This window comes from Streptopelia decaocto (assembly GCF_964273445.1).
Source record: "Streptopelia decaocto genome assembly, chromosome: 3".
In the NCBI taxonomy this organism is placed as follows: domain Eukaryota; kingdom Metazoa; phylum Chordata; class Aves; order Columbiformes; family Columbidae; genus Streptopelia; species Streptopelia decaocto.
The window spans coordinates 61616355-61633880 of NC_138656.1; the positions used below are offsets into that span (position 1 = coordinate 61616355).

Below are 17526 nucleotides of genomic sequence, written 5' to 3' on the forward strand. Positions count from 1 at the left end.
GGGGAAAAGTCTTTTTCTTAATCTCTGTAGATATAGCTGGGTGTAAAGCAGACAAACTTTGAAGATTATTTCCTTTCACAGATCTGTAATAGAATAAGTAAACACCATATTAAGTGTGTTATCAATACAAGCTGCCTTTGATAGGATGTAATTAACATGAGAAACCGAAAACAGAAACAAGTATTTATTGTCTGTGAAGAGTAAAATATTAACAGAAAGTAAAGTTTGCGGAATAGTTGTTATGAGCCTTAAAAGTGGTATTCCTTGGTCTATGATTTTTTTAGTATCCAAAAGTTGTGCATTTAGATACCAGACTTCTCTTCAGGTGAATTGTAACTATTCAGGGAAAATTTTTTTAAGTGGTACTTTTGATTTATTCTGTTTTCTCTTTAAGCTTTGTATTTTTAAAGGAAAACTTTCTGGAGCCATCTGTAAATGTTTGGGCTTCTAGGTTGTTGTTTTATTTTTTTTTGAGAAGGGGGGCTTGGTCATTTGAAGTAACATGTTTTAAGTGTCTGTGTTCCTTGAAGGTGCCTGTCTGTCCTTGTCGTCTGTAAATGGAGATGCAGATGACTAACCCAGACATCTGCATGATTGATGTTTGCATTTGATCAGATGCATCCCATCCTGTGTGCTGTGCAGGACATGTGGTTGTTAGTGAGATGTGGAACTGAGTCAAAGAGCTGCAAAAAGCTCTGCAATCCCTCCTTGATAATCAGTGTTCTGCGTGTGGATCTTTGCAAATGTGTAACTGTATTCCTGTAGTCCCACAGCGTCTATTTTCCTATTCTTTGCTATGTTTCTGTTATGCTATGATGCTCTTTTCTGAAGAGCTAAGTATTAAAAGTAGAATTAGTAATTATTTAAATATGCAGTAGAGTTTTCATGTTCTCACTGTGCTTGTTGGGTGACAGTCTATAGGATTTAGTACTGTGAATTCTGAGTGTTTGTGACTCAAGTTACTGAAAGGCAGCTTTAGAGGTCTGCTTTTCCAGCAAGCAGGTTTCTTTAGCAAGCAGGTTTCTTCTTTAGATTGGGTTTATTTTATTATTATTATGCAGGCTAAATAAAATGAAAGCTATAAAGTATATAATTTCATGATTGTGTTTTTAATAGCTTACTTTATGCAGCTTTCCAAGCAGTTTTAATGGTGCATTGCATGTATGCTTCGTTTAAGGGGAGTGACAATGGATGTGGGTATGACCAAATTTGAGACAAAGACTAAAGTAATTACACTGATGGATGCTCCAGGCCACAAAGACTTCATTCCGAATATGATCACAGGAGCTGCACAGGTAGAGATGGTCTAAAGCTGTTTTTCCAATAGCATTATTATTTATAACTTTTTCTTAAATGGTTTTCTTCCTACTTTAACATTTAATACAAAATGCAATCATTCATGGTGCTAAAACATCTTTGACATTTTCATGATTTTTCTAAACTGAAAAAAGAATGTGTTTAAAGACAGTTGCTATTCTTTTTTGGAGACTTTAACTTTGTGGATGAGAGTTTTCTTAGGGAAGAATTCGAATACTAAGTTGCAGTTTGTTAAAATCAGAGTTGAGCTTTTAAAGCTGTTTGAATGTGGGATATGGCTATAAGAAGTTCTGTGGAAGTGGTCTTGTTGGTAAAGATTTTGAGTGGTTTTCAGCTTAAAGAAAAATGATTTGGAGAGGTCAAACAAAAAGCTTTCTTCTGTTTAACAATGTATTTTATATGGGATGATAAAACACACCGTAGATAAAGAAGTTTATGCAGAATGCATCTGTGCTGTCAATAGAACATTTGCAGAGATTATTTGCCACTTGCTTTAGGAACAGTAGGTAAAGTCAAAAGTATTGTGCACTACCCATTGAATTCAGTATGGTACTTACCATTCTCGTATAGGTTAGCTATTTAATTTATGGAAATAATAAATCAGAGGGGGGGAAGAACAACATGTTTACTTGACATAAAATGTGTAATTTTTTTTCCACTTAAAGGCACCCTTTTTAAAATAATAGAGCTGATTCTCCAAAGTAGTGGTGTGATCAAAGATTTTTCTTCCTAAGCTAAGCTACTGTGTAGAGTTTTTTTGCTTTCGTGCATGTCATTGCAGTCTGAAATATGAGTCTTATCTAAAAATCTCAGTAAGGATGAGTAGTGATAGTATGATTTTACAGATAAAAGAGAACTATATTATGGGAAGACTGGTTTGCCCCAAATTCCTCTCTAGCTCTGAAACAGAACCAGGGTAAGAATTCAGACTGTGCGACCCAGCGGTTAGGCTGCAGGCCAGTCAGAAGTTTGCAAAGTGTGATATAGTGCTTGTACAGACATCTATATTATGGAGCATGTGTTGTAGGAAATTCAGGAGTTTAAAAATCTTTAAAATCTTTAGTTTCAGAACACTGAAAAGTGTCGACTCAGTCACACCATCTTCTTTACAGCTTTAAATTCAATAGGTGTGCCATTTTTGGGAAAAATAATACTGGCAGCAAGTGCTACGAGAAGACTTGCAGATCCACCATCAGTTCAGCAGAAGATGGGACTGGCCAAGGAGTCTTGGTGTGTCTCTGTGTTCCCTCAGCTCTGAGGATGATGAGGGGCTGGTCTGTTCTGAAGCCTGTTAAGGAATCACAGAAACTTTGCAACTTTCTGTTGCCTGTAGGGCAGGCGCAGCACCAAAGCAATGGGTAGAAGAAAGCACATGTGGAAGTGGCCCTGGTGCCTTTTTATTGTGGAGAATTCTGTTAGGAGGTGAATCCCCAACTGCCGTTATACAAAATGCAAATCAGCCTTATCAGGGCCAGGATCTGGCCTTTGATACATATGGTTAATTCACGTAAGTCCTGAGTTATGGTTTTTATAATTTAGAAAATACAGGATGTCCTTTTTTTTGAGGGAGAAGTTTACCACAATGCACTTCTGAGGCTGACAGCTGTGCGGAAATTCATCCCTCATCCTTTTCCCGTTCTCACACTTGCACTGTCTCTATATGAGCTGTGGGGATTTTGTGTCTTGGACAAGGTGAGGGGAATTCAGAGCCAGGATGTGTTCTGTCTTCCCACTCGTGGCATCCTGAAGCATAAGCATGTAAAGAAAGGGAGGAAATACTGCTTTTTCTCCTCTCTGTTTCCATTTTGTCCATCTCATCAGGCCTATGAAATTATCTTGCACTTGCCTCTTGACAGGAGTACCTTTTATTGTTCACGTCTGGTGCTGTTGCTTGGTGCATGACGATGGCTTGACTGGCTGTTACTTCCCAAAGCAGGAAAAGCAGAAGAAATACAAGCAGTATTTAAGGCTAACAGCAAAATCTGTGGTTTTCCACTGTGCTTACATGGCTGATTCTTGTGCAGTTTTGTAGACTGTGTGATACCTATTTGCTCTTCATGCTGTGGCAGAGAGTTTGCCTAGATAGCTACTTAGTCTTTTCCCCCTAGTGATTTTTGGCATGCTTCAGTGTGTTGAGTAGACTGTGAAGCATCCACATCCAACAAGCAGTTGACTGGTTGTTCCAATTGTATAGTGAAGTGACTTATCTGTAACTTCTGCAGCTTCTCACTGTGAGGGTGTCCAGACTGAGACAGGAAGAACTGGATGTTGTGGTCATACCCATTCTTAAGTTTCTGGAACACAGGCTGCTTTCGTTTAGCTGAAGTCTCTGCAGCACATGCAGAATCAGTAGTCTGAAGATGACATGTTCCCAAAACCAAGAGTTGGCTTATGTTTAACAGAAAGTGGTGGTTTATGACATGAAATGACATAATGCCATAATCCCTCATCAAAGTGGGCATAACACAGATGGAACTGAGCAGTTTCAGTTACATTTGAACCACATCAGGATTCCTCCCGTATAGAGTACATTTTGTGTGAAATGTTGCTGATTGACATACTAACCCAAATTATTTCCACCTCTTAACCACTTTTGATTTTTTTTTTTTTTTTAATCTAGGCTGATGTGGCTATTTTGGTTGTGGATGCTAGCAGAGGAGAGTTTGAAGCAGGGTTTGAGACAGGTGGACAAACTCGAGAACATGGATTATTAGTTCGCTCTCTTGGAGTGACACAGCTAGCTGTTGCAGTCAATAAAATGGACCAGGTACATCCTTATTTTTTTCATTTAATTGAAGGGCTTCCATCTAGGATTGTAGACCCTAATTTTAAGGATCAGTATTGTGAAACTAATAATTAAAATATTATTTCTTTCTTTAATTCAGAGCTCTGTCTCTTGTGTCTAGACTTTACAATACTTTTTATTTATGAGTGTATTTTCAAAGCGCACAGAAGGACATTTTTGGTGCTAAAATGAGTAGAGGTCCCTCTTGTACTTGTGAAAACCTCACAGAAGCAGTTAACCCAGTGGCATCTGCAAGAGCATCTTGGTGATCATTCAGGTCAAGACCCCAAGAGCTTTACCTAAACATGTAAGGTGTGTTAAGTATTGCCACCTGTGTTTTAGATTGTTACTGTGTTACATATAATCTTGTAGAATCTGAATTTTGTGTGAATGTTAAAAAAAAAAAGGTGCTTTCCAATGACAAATCAAACTAAAGGGGCTTTCAAGTTAAGTGGTGTCTTGTTTGCTATAAGTAAGTGTTAATGAGTATGCTTTTACATTTTCAACTATGAATCCAGCTGGGAATCTTAAATATCTTTAAATCCATTAGGTGTTGTGTGTGAAGTACACCTACAGGTACTACAGAGTTGATGACATGCAGCTGTATGTTCAAGTCACATTAAAAATCTATTATTTTATTATTGTAACCTGTTTTCCATTTTAGGTCAATTGGCAACAGGAAAGATTTCAGGAAATTACGAATAAGCTTGGCCAATTTCTTAAACAAGCTGGCTTTAAGGTAATTTAAATTTCTGAGGTCTGTGTTGGTTTGTTCGGGCATTTGGGTAGGACGAGCTTTTCTGCTGTTACAGTCAGGTTATTCTGTGTCACTTTCCTGCTACTGCTATGTGCACGTAATGTAGCAGGTTCCTTTTCTTACTGGTTCGGTGTACACTGAGCCCTGGATAAGGTTAGTCAGTTCTCTAATACTCTTTCTGTCATCATCTCTGTTTAGGTCTGCTGAATCTTTGGGGCGCTCACCTCATTTGTTGCCTCTTGGTATTGTTGTCCATAAAGCAAGACAGATCAGGGATCTTCTGTCTTAATATTCAGCATTACATTACAGTAGAGAGTTTTATACCAGAGCAGGTGTCATTGTGGATTATGAACTCATAAGAACACTCTCCATTTGGCCTGGCTATGGCCTTCCTGAAATCCATATGCATGAACCAGCAATTTAAACCGAGGTTTTGCCTGTCAGATATGGAGCTGGATTTTGTTATATGATCTCAGTTTCACTTAGTTATTAATGTTGCTATTGTCATTTTTAAATATCCCCAGTTCTTTGTTGGCGCACTGTGATCAGGCAAGAGGCAAACAGAAGGGGAATGGATCCACTGATTAATCGGCCTTCTCCAGGGGATATACGAATCTGCCAACTGTTCTTTTCTAGCTTAGACATGTAATATTGAAAAAATGCACCTCATGCTTCTGCTAGAAGATCCCATTGTTAATGAATGGTTAACTTCTGTTTGTTTTCTTAATTAGGAATCAGATGTGGCTTATATCCCAACGAGTGGCCTTGGGGGTGAAAATCTGGTCACAAGGTGTCAGTCAAGTGACCTCACACAGTGGTATAAAGGGAAGTGTTTGTTAGAGCAAATTGGTGAGTGCAGTTTTCCTCATTTAAAAACTAACATATCTTAGTCCTGTGTGTGTCAAACTTATATTTTGGGGAAATGTGGGACAAAGTCTTTGGAATGCAATATAGTTGATTTATCCCTAAGTGTGAAGTTGTTGATACAGTTATTGAATACAGAAATTCTAAGAGGTTTTATCAATTTATTTGCAGATTCTTTCAAGCCACCACAGAGATCAGTGGATAAACCATTTCGGTTGTGTGTTGCTGATGTTTTTAAAGGTTGGTTCTTTTTATGATATTTTCATCATCTTTTCATGGATATTCAACACAAGTGTTGAAAAATGATGTAAGAATAAGACTTAAAGTAGGAGCTTTATGTGTATCTGTAGTGTGGAACAGAAATAGTACGTTTTCAAGCAGTGTTCTTTGTAGAATTTTAGATAGTATTGGTGAAGGAGAAACACACTGGAAGAGAAATGGAGGGAGAAAATCTGCATGACCAGCTAATTGGCTGTGTAATGAGTTGATGGTTCTGTGGGACAGAATTTGGAATGTTCTTTCCCAAAGTGGTTCTTGTTGCCTAGATGAATATTTCTCAAACTTTTTACGAGTGTGACTTAGGGCTCTTTTACCTTCCATTCCTAGATTTTAAAAAAGTGTGACCTGTTGCCTTTCTTTCCATTGTTGTAGCTGTAAATAATAATAAATCCCTTCATTTTCATATAAAAATTTGGCAGAGTGAAGTGGAAGGAAAGGATAATGGTGATGAGACTGTTTTAACCAGCCAGGGATTTAATGAAAGGCAGTTATCTATTCCCTAGCACTAACAGAGATATAGACAGCAAGTAACTATAACCAGTTCTTAATCCCATTATCCAGAGAAAATAGACTGCCGTGAGTCCTTAAGGTTTTCATTGTAAACTTGATTTTTTTTTTTTTTTTTCAGTTAAATGCTTTTAAATTTACAGGTAATTTAGAAGAAATAAGGTTTGTAACACTCATCCCATTTGAAACATTCCGTAGATCCCTTGAGAAGTGTGGCAAACTAAATGACAGCGTGATTTGAAATATTGTGAATATTTGTAATCAAATGTGATTATTGAAATTCATATTTTAAAATAAGTATAGGGTGTTTATAGGGGAAGTACAAACCAAGCAGAGCAAAATACTGATTGCCATTGGAAAAAACAGTTTTGTGCAATTTTGATATGTATCTTTGAGAACACACTAGACACTGTACATGCCCTGGGGTAGCTGTCTTAAGGTCCTGAGTCTGTGATGTTAAATATTGAAACCCTGCATGAGAATTTACATCATTTTCATCATTTTTTATTTTTGTGAGCTGTGGGAAAGTGTGTTAGGATTATTGAGATCTTTCAAAATATTATCACAACTTTTTTGTTGCAATAATAATTTTTGTCTTGAGCTAAGTTTTACAAAATGAGCAATTTAGACTACATCTGTTCTGCGGAAAAGTGATTTTTTGCTAAAGTATGCAAAAAATAATGACTTTGGAAGGGTCTTAGTTTACATATACAGGGTTTATCACTAAATGTGGACTTTTAGGTGTTTTTAGGCTTTTTTTTTCCTCTACCTTGTGATCTCAAAACTTAATTAATGTGGATGCCACCAGAGGAAGTGGCTGCAGGTAGGAGTACATGAAGCAACAGTTGTTCTTGGCTCTGTCACAGCGCCTGTGCCAGCTCAGGAGGAGGTGTCCATAGAAATGTGTAAAAAGTGAGAGTTCTGAGCGCACTCTCACGTAGTTTGGAAAACCCCTTTCTTAATTAAGGTTACCCACACGTATGATTCATCTACCTCAGCCTGATTTTAGCTGTTATCCTCCTGATATTCTCTGCAGGCAAACTATATCCTGATCCAAGAGGTCTCTGTGAATTCCTTCACTGCTGCATCAATCCCCACTTACCATATTATAGTACTGTCCAGGGTATGATTTGACCTGACTTTAGAAAAGCTGTGTGGCTTTAGAAAATCCTGAGGACAAAGAACATGTCCTGGCAGAACACAAGTACCATGATACACAGAAATCAGGCCCTATTTTATGCCCTGATTCTGTCCCCTACTCTCTGTTTTGTACTGACATTGGTTTCACAGGGAGCTGAAGGAACTTGGCACTTTGCAGGAAGCTGTCAGGATGGGAGAGATGTCAAACACCACACTGGTTTACCAAGCCAGAGCTGGTGATTATGTGGGGAAAAAAAAAAAAAAAGTTCATTATTGTGGTTGGGGAACCTGCAACCAGTTCACATTTCTGGTTGCCTGCAAGTGCTTGCAGAGGTTATTTTGTGTACCATGTTGAGGTGGTATTTGTACCACGATTTGGGGATTCATTTTCTAGCAAGTATCTGCTTCTCCAGTTTTCTGTTCTTTTGACATCCTATGCCATCTGTTAATTGTCTGCATTCATCTCATTTGCTGAAATAAATAGAGGAAAATCAGCTTGCAGGCATACTCCTCTACTGTGGAGTCTCCTTATCTGGAGACATTCAAAACCCACCTGGACACATTCCTGTGAGATCTGCTCTGGTGAACCTGCTTTAAGCAGGTGGGTCAGACTAGATGATCTCCAGAGGTCCCTTCCAACCCCAACCATTCTGGGATTCTGTAATATTTTTCCTGCTAAGTGGAAGCATTCATCAATAATGGTGGTGAATGCAAAAGAGCAAGTTGGTAGTATGTGACCTCAAGATCTGAAGTTGACTTTCTCTTTTGAATTCAACTTTAAATTAATCTTTTAATCTAATGTCACATACAAAATACTAAGGTGCTTGCTTATCACTGAATTCTAGTGTTCAGCAAAGGTAGATTTGCTGTTTGTATAGATACCAAAAATGTCATTGTAGATTCACTTCAGAGGATTCTTTTTAAATACACCTGCAAACATGTGCTAAGGAGATGAAGCATTTCTTAAGGTGTATGTGCATAAATGTGGACAGGTAGCACATCTATTGAAAATAACTGACATATCATTCAATTAATAAACAGAGTGTTAGGACATTGAAGAAGAAAAACTCTGGTCTTTTATTCAGAAATATTTAAGTCATACACGATTATAATAACTCCTCATATTAAATAGGACTGAATCAATCTTAGACTTTCCAGGAGTAAAAGTAATACACTGACAGAGCTTGTAGGATTCTGACTCAGTTAAACAGTAAATGGCATAGGAATTTGCAGCTGTATGCATGAGGACTTTTATGAAACGTCTGGTATGTTTTCTTTTTTATCTGTAATTGTAGTGAGCAAGTGCTGAATTAAATAAAATTTCTAGAAATTCAGCTGCTTAATCTAATATTGAAAAATTAAAAAATATTTCTTCATATACCTACATTTGTTTAAAGAAGGATATTTCTCCCTTGGTTCTGAAAAACATAAGATCTAGAGGTTTTGAATTTAATGTTTCATTTTCATTATGATGCACAGCTGCTAACTTGCAAGTACTGAACACTCTGCTGGGGGGGGCGAAACTGTCTTCATTATATTAAAAACTTATCTATGCAATGCTGAAGGTCTAACTTGTGATGGGAAATTGACCTCATTATGAAGTTTTTTGAAATAATTACTGTGTTTATTTCAGACCAAGGATCAGGATTTTGTGTGACTGGTAAAATAGAAGCAGGTTATATTCAGGTTGGAGAACGACTTCTGGCAATGCCTCCCAATGAAACTTGCACTGCAAAAGGTACAGTCTTCAGAAGTGTGTTTACTTTCAGGTCAATATTGGGCTAGAAGCAGTTACTGAAATGGTAACAGACTGTCAAACTGATACTAACTGTCAAACATAAAATGTGAAAGCATAAAACGAATTTCTTTAGATGTGACTGTGTGTCTGTATAAATATGTCTATGAAGAGTATGTGAAATCTTGCCTCTTTTTTTTGTCTTTTTTTTTACTATATCAGATATTCCAAATGTTACAGCCTCATGACTTTTGACATTGCTTTATGAAGAACCTGTAAAAACATCTGAGTTCCAGCAATGTCTATAAAAATGTGCAGTACAGAATTCATTACTATTCGGCTCTGCTGTAGAGTGTTACTGCTGTTGGGAAGTGTGAGGATGTTGAACAACCTTTAGAAATGAACCTTATGAATTAGATGTGAAAGAGCTTGAGAATTAAGTCTCTCCTGTCTGATGTTCTTGAGATTCATCACTGATCCTTTCATAATATAGAAACTGTCAGGATATAACTGTGCTGAGCAGTCACAAAAGAGAAGAAAATTGGATTTAAAATTCAATACATTTGATTTCTGAAAAGAGGAATAGCTAGGTCAAGACATTAAATACTTGGCTGTTTGATTAAGATTGCTGGTTTGGTACTGCAGAGTTGTCTGTTTCATATGCAAGCAGAAAGATAAAATTATGATTTTCGTACATTGACCAAGGAATAAAAAAATAAGCCCTCAAAATGAATGGTTCCTGTATCTAACTGTTTAGCCTGAACTCAGTAACGTGCTGGTTCGACTGTCCCGTTCTGTTCCAGAACCCGCCTGTTCAGTGCTGGTGGGGAAGCTCTTCAGTGTGCCAGTTCGTGTGGGTTTATTCACATTGTTTTCATGCACAGGAATGTTACAATAATGTGGATGAATATGGGTGTCAGATCACTGTAGTCACTCCTCTGCTTTGGGAATGCAGGAAGTAGCATGGGAAAATATGTATTTTGTCACAGTATCCCCAGTGGTACAATTCTATGATTTTTCTTTGTACTGCCTCTAGTATGGCTGAAATGTGGGTAAAGGTTGAGAGTATTATTTCCATTTCATGTAAAGAAGAGATAATTGATTTATCATACAATATTTACAAAAGGTAGTGTGCACATTAGGATTCCACTTTTTCATTTAAAGAGGCTGAGTTTCACTTTTTCTGTGAGAACGACACATACATGTGAAGTAATTTTCAATACTGCTTCAAAAACTATACTTAACGTGCTTGTAGTTGAACAATAGTTTCTGGCATGTTTTTGACAAGTGGTTTTGGGAACAGATTTGTGAACCAATAAATACAATTTGTAGTGAAATAGAACTAGATTGTACAAATGTATGCAGTATTTATAAAAAGTGGGCTTTTTTTCTTTACTTCTTGGTGTCTGCCAGAACCTCAGAATGTTAAGTCAGAAGCAATTACTTTTGTCCTCACCCACCAGCCAGATTATCTTTTAAAGCGATTAAAATACATCACAATCAGAATAAAATTACTTTTAAAGATGCTTTCTAATAGACGTGGTGTCGTGAACGAAAGGCATCGGTTACGCTTTTTTATGAAAGAGTCAGCAAACCCACTTAAGGTAAATGAAAGTTGACATAGTACCATTAAAGTATATGAAAGATGCGGTCTAGGGTGTGCATGTGCCTGAAAGGATGGGTGGAGATATCAGTACTACGGCGTTTTCAGGACTGCGTCATCTGCGCTTGTGTGACAAGTGCCAGGTCCTCTCTGCTGGCTTAAATAAAGCCATGTTATTGTGCAGGGTGGGGTGAGAGAAGTCCTCACCGAGGGGAAAAATAGCTTCCTCAGTCTTCTCAGTTAAAAAGCTTTTACTCTCAATCCATTCATTCTGAAAATTGATGAGTAATGGTTGATGAAGCACAAATGGCCCAAACAGAGCTGTTTGTTTGTAGCTCAGAACCTAGGTACTTCACTGAGAGGTTCTGTTCTTACTCATTTCCAGGAATCACACTGCATGATGAACCAGTTGATTGGGCTGCAGCAGGAGATCATGTTAGTCTCACTTTGACCGGCATGGATATCATCAAAATCAAGTGAGCAAAACTGGGTTTCAGTCTAAGTAACGGTTTGTTTTTAATGAAAAGCTTTATAACTATTACACTTAACAATCAGCGGTTTACTTGAAGAATGATGTGGCTACCAGGATATTTAAAACCAAAATGATGCATATCACCTGGCGTGCATGTACAAACGTTGGAAACATCTGCTGCATGTGCAACGGCAACCTCAGAACACTGTTAGTCTTCATTCTTTGCCCTAGTGCTGACACTGGTGACTTCAGACCCTTTTGCCTTAAGACTTGTCCTTGGACATTTTAATAGATGAGTTAAGGAAATCCTTATCACTAAATAAAAGATTTTTGAAGAGCTTATCAAATCATAAATCATTCTGACAAAACACATCCAAACAGCTGCAGTTGTGTACCAGTAAGTAAATCTGGACAAGTGGAATTGATAGAAACTGTTTATTTAACACATTTAGATGTTTGTAATGTTTTGGTGAATGTTTTGCTGACCCTTTTTTGGAAGGCTCTGATACATTCAGTGAGACGCAGCACATCTCTGTGTGTGTTTCAGTCTATAGGTTTCATGCTAAGCCTTAGCCTCAGGCTTTTAAATAAGAGTGAGTTGTTGGTCAGGCTAGAAAATTGGATCCATACTTTGTTCAGCTTTTTCACGTTCCAGTTGGACTTCAGAGAGCAAACTTTCAAGCTGCTGTTTGAAAAACTCCTTGCATTAGTAGTTTTGCCAATTTATGCTCTGCTTTTAAGAGAAAAGAACAGGATTTTCTGTATTGCCATTTCATAATGGGGCGTGATTCTCTGTGGTAAATGGAGAGGGGAAAAAAAATTTGTTCTACTTGTTGCATGAAGGCTTGAGTCAATTTGTTACTTTGATGTTATTCATCTTTTGGAGATATGTTAGATTTGTCAAGGAAATGTGCAAAGTTTGAAGTACTCTTGATATTGATTAAATCTGATTACATCTGATATATACGTTTAATCACGCAGTTCATTCTCTTCAGTCATGTTTTTTGGTGGGATTAATTTTCCTTCCATTTTAGATAGCTAAAACTAGCCACTGTGAAAAAGCTGTGTCAAGTCTGCTTTATTGACTTGTAAGGAGCTTTCTTGTGACTCCATGTGGGGTTTGATGGAAGTGAATGCTGCTGAGAGCTTAAGTTTTGAAAGTCCTGATTGTGATGTTCTTTTATCTACAGAGTAGTTGAGTTACAGGCACCAGCACTGCAATTTTGGGCACCCAGCAGTACTTTATGCTATTGATCTGGAACAATTAATCTCTGAATGAAAGTCTAATTCTTCAAAATACCTACGCACAGGAAACAGTGACGTTTTTAGAAACTGATTAGCAATGGACGTTAATTGTTCAGTGAACTAGACAGACCTTTTTATGCATACCCACAAAATACTGTAGACATTGTCTAGGAATTAATTTCATTATAGGTTTTAATATAGTGATCCTGTTCCCCCCCCCCCGCCCCGGTTATATTACAGTGGTGTTGTCTTTGCTTTGCTTGTCTTAAATATTTGTCTTTTTCCAGTGCAGTTATTAACATTTATATGTCAAGATATATATCAGTGTCTATTATTCCCCTCTCTTGTAGTGTTGGCTGTGTATTTTGTGATCCTAAGGAGCCCATTAAAGTTTGCACTCGTTTCAGAGCTCGGATTCTCATCTTCAATATTGAGGTTCCAATCACTAAAGGATTCCCTGTAAGTCTTTGTGAAAGTTCTTGTGTTCATTGCAGGTTGCTCAAGGCTTTTCCTCTACATGTCCAATCCCCCCAATATAAGAGATACTTAGTGTGCAGAAGTGGTTCTGTCCCTCCAGAGGAAAACAGATTCTTCTTTAGTTTGAACAGGATGTAAAGGACTATTGTGGCTGCTTACGCATATTCATACTGGCTTTTAATATGTATCCGAGCTGTTTCAGAGGACATGAGTTCCACCATGGTCAAACTAGGCTGTCCTTTAAATAACTCATGCTTTGTAGGAGTATAATGATGCATTTAGTTGTAAGATAACCTTTTAAAATAAATACAATATCAGTTCATGGTACAGAACTGCACTGACCTGGCAAAAGCAAAACACTTAAGAATGAAAAATGTATTTATGGTGAATTAATACATGACCTTTGTGTCATATCTGTAGAGATCACAGTTTAGGAACAAGGAACAGTTTCTGAATGTGAGGCAGAGACTCCTGTGAGAGAAGTTTTATAAACATTTGTTTAAAAAATCGGTCTTAAAAGAAGTCAATGTTTTCAAGTATTAACACACAGGATTTCTGATTACTGTAGAATGTTTAATAACTGAAAAAAATATTTTAGGTGCTGTTACACTATCAAACCGTAAGTGAACCTGCGACTATCAGAAGACTGTTGAGTGTCTTACACAAAAGCACTGGTGAAGTGACAAAGAAAAAACCTAAGTAAGTGTTTTGAATAGTTAATAATTACTCAAGAAATGGGCTGACTTTAGATTAACGTATGGTATATCAAGTAGATTCTGTTATGAAGCAGTAGTATAAGAATCTGCTTTTATTGTTTAAGTTGGTTTGATGTGTAGATTTCAGAGTGTTTTACGAAGTGAAAAACTTCCTTCCTACTTGATAAATGCTGAGCACCTGAGAAGCAAAATGACTTTCCTAAGGTCACTTGCAGAATTGGGAGTGAATTCTAGATCACTGCACTTAAAGGATTTTTACATATATATATATATATATTTGTTTGTTTGTTTGTTTGTTTGTTTTACATTATCTCTTTTCCTGTAGTAGCAGGGGATCCTTGGCATAATTTTGGAGATGGTTTACTGTCTAAAATAAACTCTTCTAGACAGTGCGTCAGAGAAAAATAGATTTAGGGAGTCTTCCCATACAAGTTAAGCTATGGGAACATCACTTTAGTTACTTAAAGCTGTATTTGGGTAGAAATGTTGTTTGATACATCCAACATTATCAGAATAATCCCTTTCCAGAATTGCATGGTTGAAACTCTTGCTGAAAGGTAATGGGAAGAAAAATCATTACTTCTGCAGAGCAGTGAATTGGTTCTTTAGGCGTTGAGTTTCAAATAAGACTTGTTTTCTACTAGGCATGAAAAAAACAGGTTTTAATGAGATAATTAACTTCAAAGCCATTTTCTAAATGTTACAGTGGATGCCCTTCTCTGGAAGTTTTTAAAGAAAACTCAGATGCCTTTTTAAAAGGTGTGCTGCAGGCAAATGAGTTTTCAGTCTGGTGGCTTGGCTTATACTTGAAATCAAGCTTGTTCATTATACTTTTGTCTTTGTAAGTTGATTGTTTTTTTCCATTTGTTCACTGTTCTCTTTTTAATTTACACTATCATATTTATAATAGAGTTTTCTGCTTATTTACCTGCAGGTTCTTGACTAAAGGGCAGAATGCTCTAATAGAACTACAAACTCAAAGACCTGTTGCTCTAGAGTTATATAAAGATTTTAAAGAGCTTGGGAGAGTTATGTTACGCTACAGTGGTTCCACTATTGCTGCAGGAGTTGTCACAGAGGTATGGCATTTTTGTAATGGACTTTCTATACTGTAAAGGAATGGCATTAACTTTCTGGTAGCATTTAGATTTTATGGTTAAGACCTTTTTTACACACTTTGGCCTAAGAAAATAATTTATTCTGCTTAAAAAGAGGCAGTACTTCATGAAGACATAAGGAAAACTTGCTGTGTTCTGTTAATTTTATCAGGAGCAAAAATTACTCTGTTCAGAATTTTTTAATGTTGTGCATTTTTCCCCTCTCTCAAATTAAAAAATAACCGTTCAATATTTTAACATGCATCAGTCTTTCTGAAATCTATTTGCCTACATAAATATACTGGAAGTAGTTTGTAAATAAGAAGTGTTGGCCATTTTTACTGTGGCTAGTTTGGGTCGCAGATATTTTTATGTTAGTATTAAAAAGAATTGTACATTTGATTCTCACTGATGGCTATAGACATTTTTGATTCTGTGCGAGAGGAAGCAAAGGCTATGGGGCTGAATATAATGCTTTGCCTCTTATTAGGAGAAAAAAATATGTATGTTCCTCTGTCTGTCACTTCAAAAAAACCTTGCTCTGAGTTTTGGATTATAATTTAAGTTCTACTTTTAGGCCTGAGGGAGAGCAGTTTAGTCACATTAACCAAGTTCTACTACTGAGACTTAAAGCTGAGTCATTCAATGTCAAAACTTGGAACTAGAGTGTGAAGAATTTCTGGCTTCTCCCTGTGTGTAGGAATGCTGTGCTAGCACCGTCAGAGGCTCTGGGCCTTGTGGAGTTCTAATGCTCTTAACAATCTGTCTGGTCTTAAATAGGATCCAGAATGAGGGCTTTAATCTTGCTCCTGTCTTTCACTAAATTTAACCTGAAGTGAATGGGGTCCTCTTTACATCTCTGATGCCCAGTGTTCATAGAATTGTAGACTAAATAACTCTGATTGTTATTTGAGATTTACTATCTTAGTATTTGTGATCTTGTTCTGGAGAATTTCATAGCAAAAGGAATTATTTTTTCCAAAGCAAACTATATCATGTTGAAAAAAGCTGTGATTGTTTTACATTTAATACTTCATTTTTCACAATCGGCTTGTGTTTTTTTGCCATTTGCATAACTTTTTAGATTAAAGAATGACAATGGTGCCAGAACTTAGACCGTCCAACCAAAATGCAACTAGATATCTAAACTTCTGTTTAAGAACCCAGTTACTTCAGTTGAAGGAACAAGTGCAATTAACTGGGGAGAAGATGATGATGACAAAAGTTCAATTGTGTGAGACATCTGGGGAGCCCTTCATCAGCCTCTCCCACTGCAGAACAAGATGCCAACTGACAAGGAGCTGCTAACGTTGCACTTCTCGAGCTCAAGAATCTCGTGTTTCTCCATGTGGAATTTAGCCCTTAGGGAGTCTGATGGAAATATCTTAGAAAGCTGAATTAGAGAAAAAGATGTTGCATCATCATGAAACAAACTCCTTACTTCCAGACATAAATTGTTTACATATTTTCTTTGATTTGCTTTTTTGCTGCACATTAAATCAGTAAAGTAACTTTATTGGTCTAATATATTTTTAGGTTTGAGTTGAATGCATATTCAGGGGGAAAAAAAAAAGAAGTATTTACTTTGGTTTCAGGAGAATGGCATAGTATTATTCCAGGATTGTTTTCCCTGTCCCAAAATTTATTTAAAAAAAAGGAAGTTTTCTTTTGCTGTGTAGTGGAAGCTGTGCCAACATCGGCTAATTTTATTTTTTAAACTGTAAGAATAATAAAATAACTTTGTCTGAGCATTATTTTTGTCTGCTTCATATTTTGTTATTTAAACACTTCTAAATTGTAATAAACCATTCTCTACTTTCCATAACTGAGAAGTTTCAGAGTAAACTTACGGGTTAGAATACGAAACTGGCATGTGACTTATCTTTCTGTGGAAGCAATTTCAGTTTTTCTCACGTTACTCAGTGCAGCTACTGCACATACACATCTGTTTCATCCAGACAGTGCTCTTCTGAACAGAGGCTGGCAGTTTAATCTTGGGATGTCTGCTAAAGCCAGATTGTTGTGCTTACTAAAGCCTGGAACTCCTCCTTGCATTTCAGTAATGGGGCAGGTGAAACCACCTGTTTGAAAAGAGGTTTTCTTCTGCCACCTCCAGCATAAACTCAGGACAGGCACACTTTACTACCAGCTTAGAGGATTTTTATTTAATAGAAGTGAGAGGACCTCGGGTATTCTAGGACCTGTGTGAGGTGGAAACAACTCTGCTGTGACCACAGTTAGTGTCGGGAAGGGACTATTGTACAAGAAGAGGTGTTATGATGACAGAGCAGTAAAGGTGAGCTGCAGACATGCCCGTCCAAGTGTCTTTTCTCTGTGTCTATTGATAGTGAGGAGCAGTTTCCTGGTGAGGTGTTGGGGTCTTGAATTATTTTGTGTGGTTCTTGCAAAATGTCTTTCTTCAGAGTTGAGCTTGAAAAACTGGCAGAGGGAAAAATTGCCCTGTCGAACCATTATTTTTCTCCCCTTCTTCATTATTTTATTTCCTATAGACAAGAGCTGTTTTTGAACAGC

The 17526-nt window shown here is 37.1% G+C and overlaps 1 protein-coding gene across 1 annotated transcript in view; it reads left to right on the forward strand.

Annotated features, from left to right (window-relative positions):
* Positions 1 to 16745, forward strand: part of HBS1L (HBS1 like translational GTPase) — a 62290-nt gene extending 45545 nt beyond the window's left edge. Inside the window, exons 8-18 of the mRNA XM_082048657.1 lie at positions 1178 to 1295; positions 3938 to 4084; positions 4767 to 4841; positions 5591 to 5708; positions 5895 to 5963; positions 9283 to 9387; positions 11373 to 11463; positions 13055 to 13163; positions 13780 to 13880; positions 14832 to 14976; positions 16079 to 16745. Of these exons, the coding sequence (XP_081904783.1) occupies positions 1178 to 1295; positions 3938 to 4084; positions 4767 to 4841; positions 5591 to 5708; positions 5895 to 5963; positions 9283 to 9387; positions 11373 to 11463; positions 13055 to 13163; positions 13780 to 13880; positions 14832 to 14976; positions 16079 to 16090 (1090 nt within the window). The 3' untranslated portion in view covers positions 16091 to 16745. The remainder of the gene's footprint in view (positions 1 to 1177; positions 1296 to 3937; positions 4085 to 4766; positions 4842 to 5590; positions 5709 to 5894; positions 5964 to 9282; positions 9388 to 11372; positions 11464 to 13054; positions 13164 to 13779; positions 13881 to 14831; positions 14977 to 16078) is intronic.
* Positions 16746 to 17526: the final 781 nt, after the last annotated feature.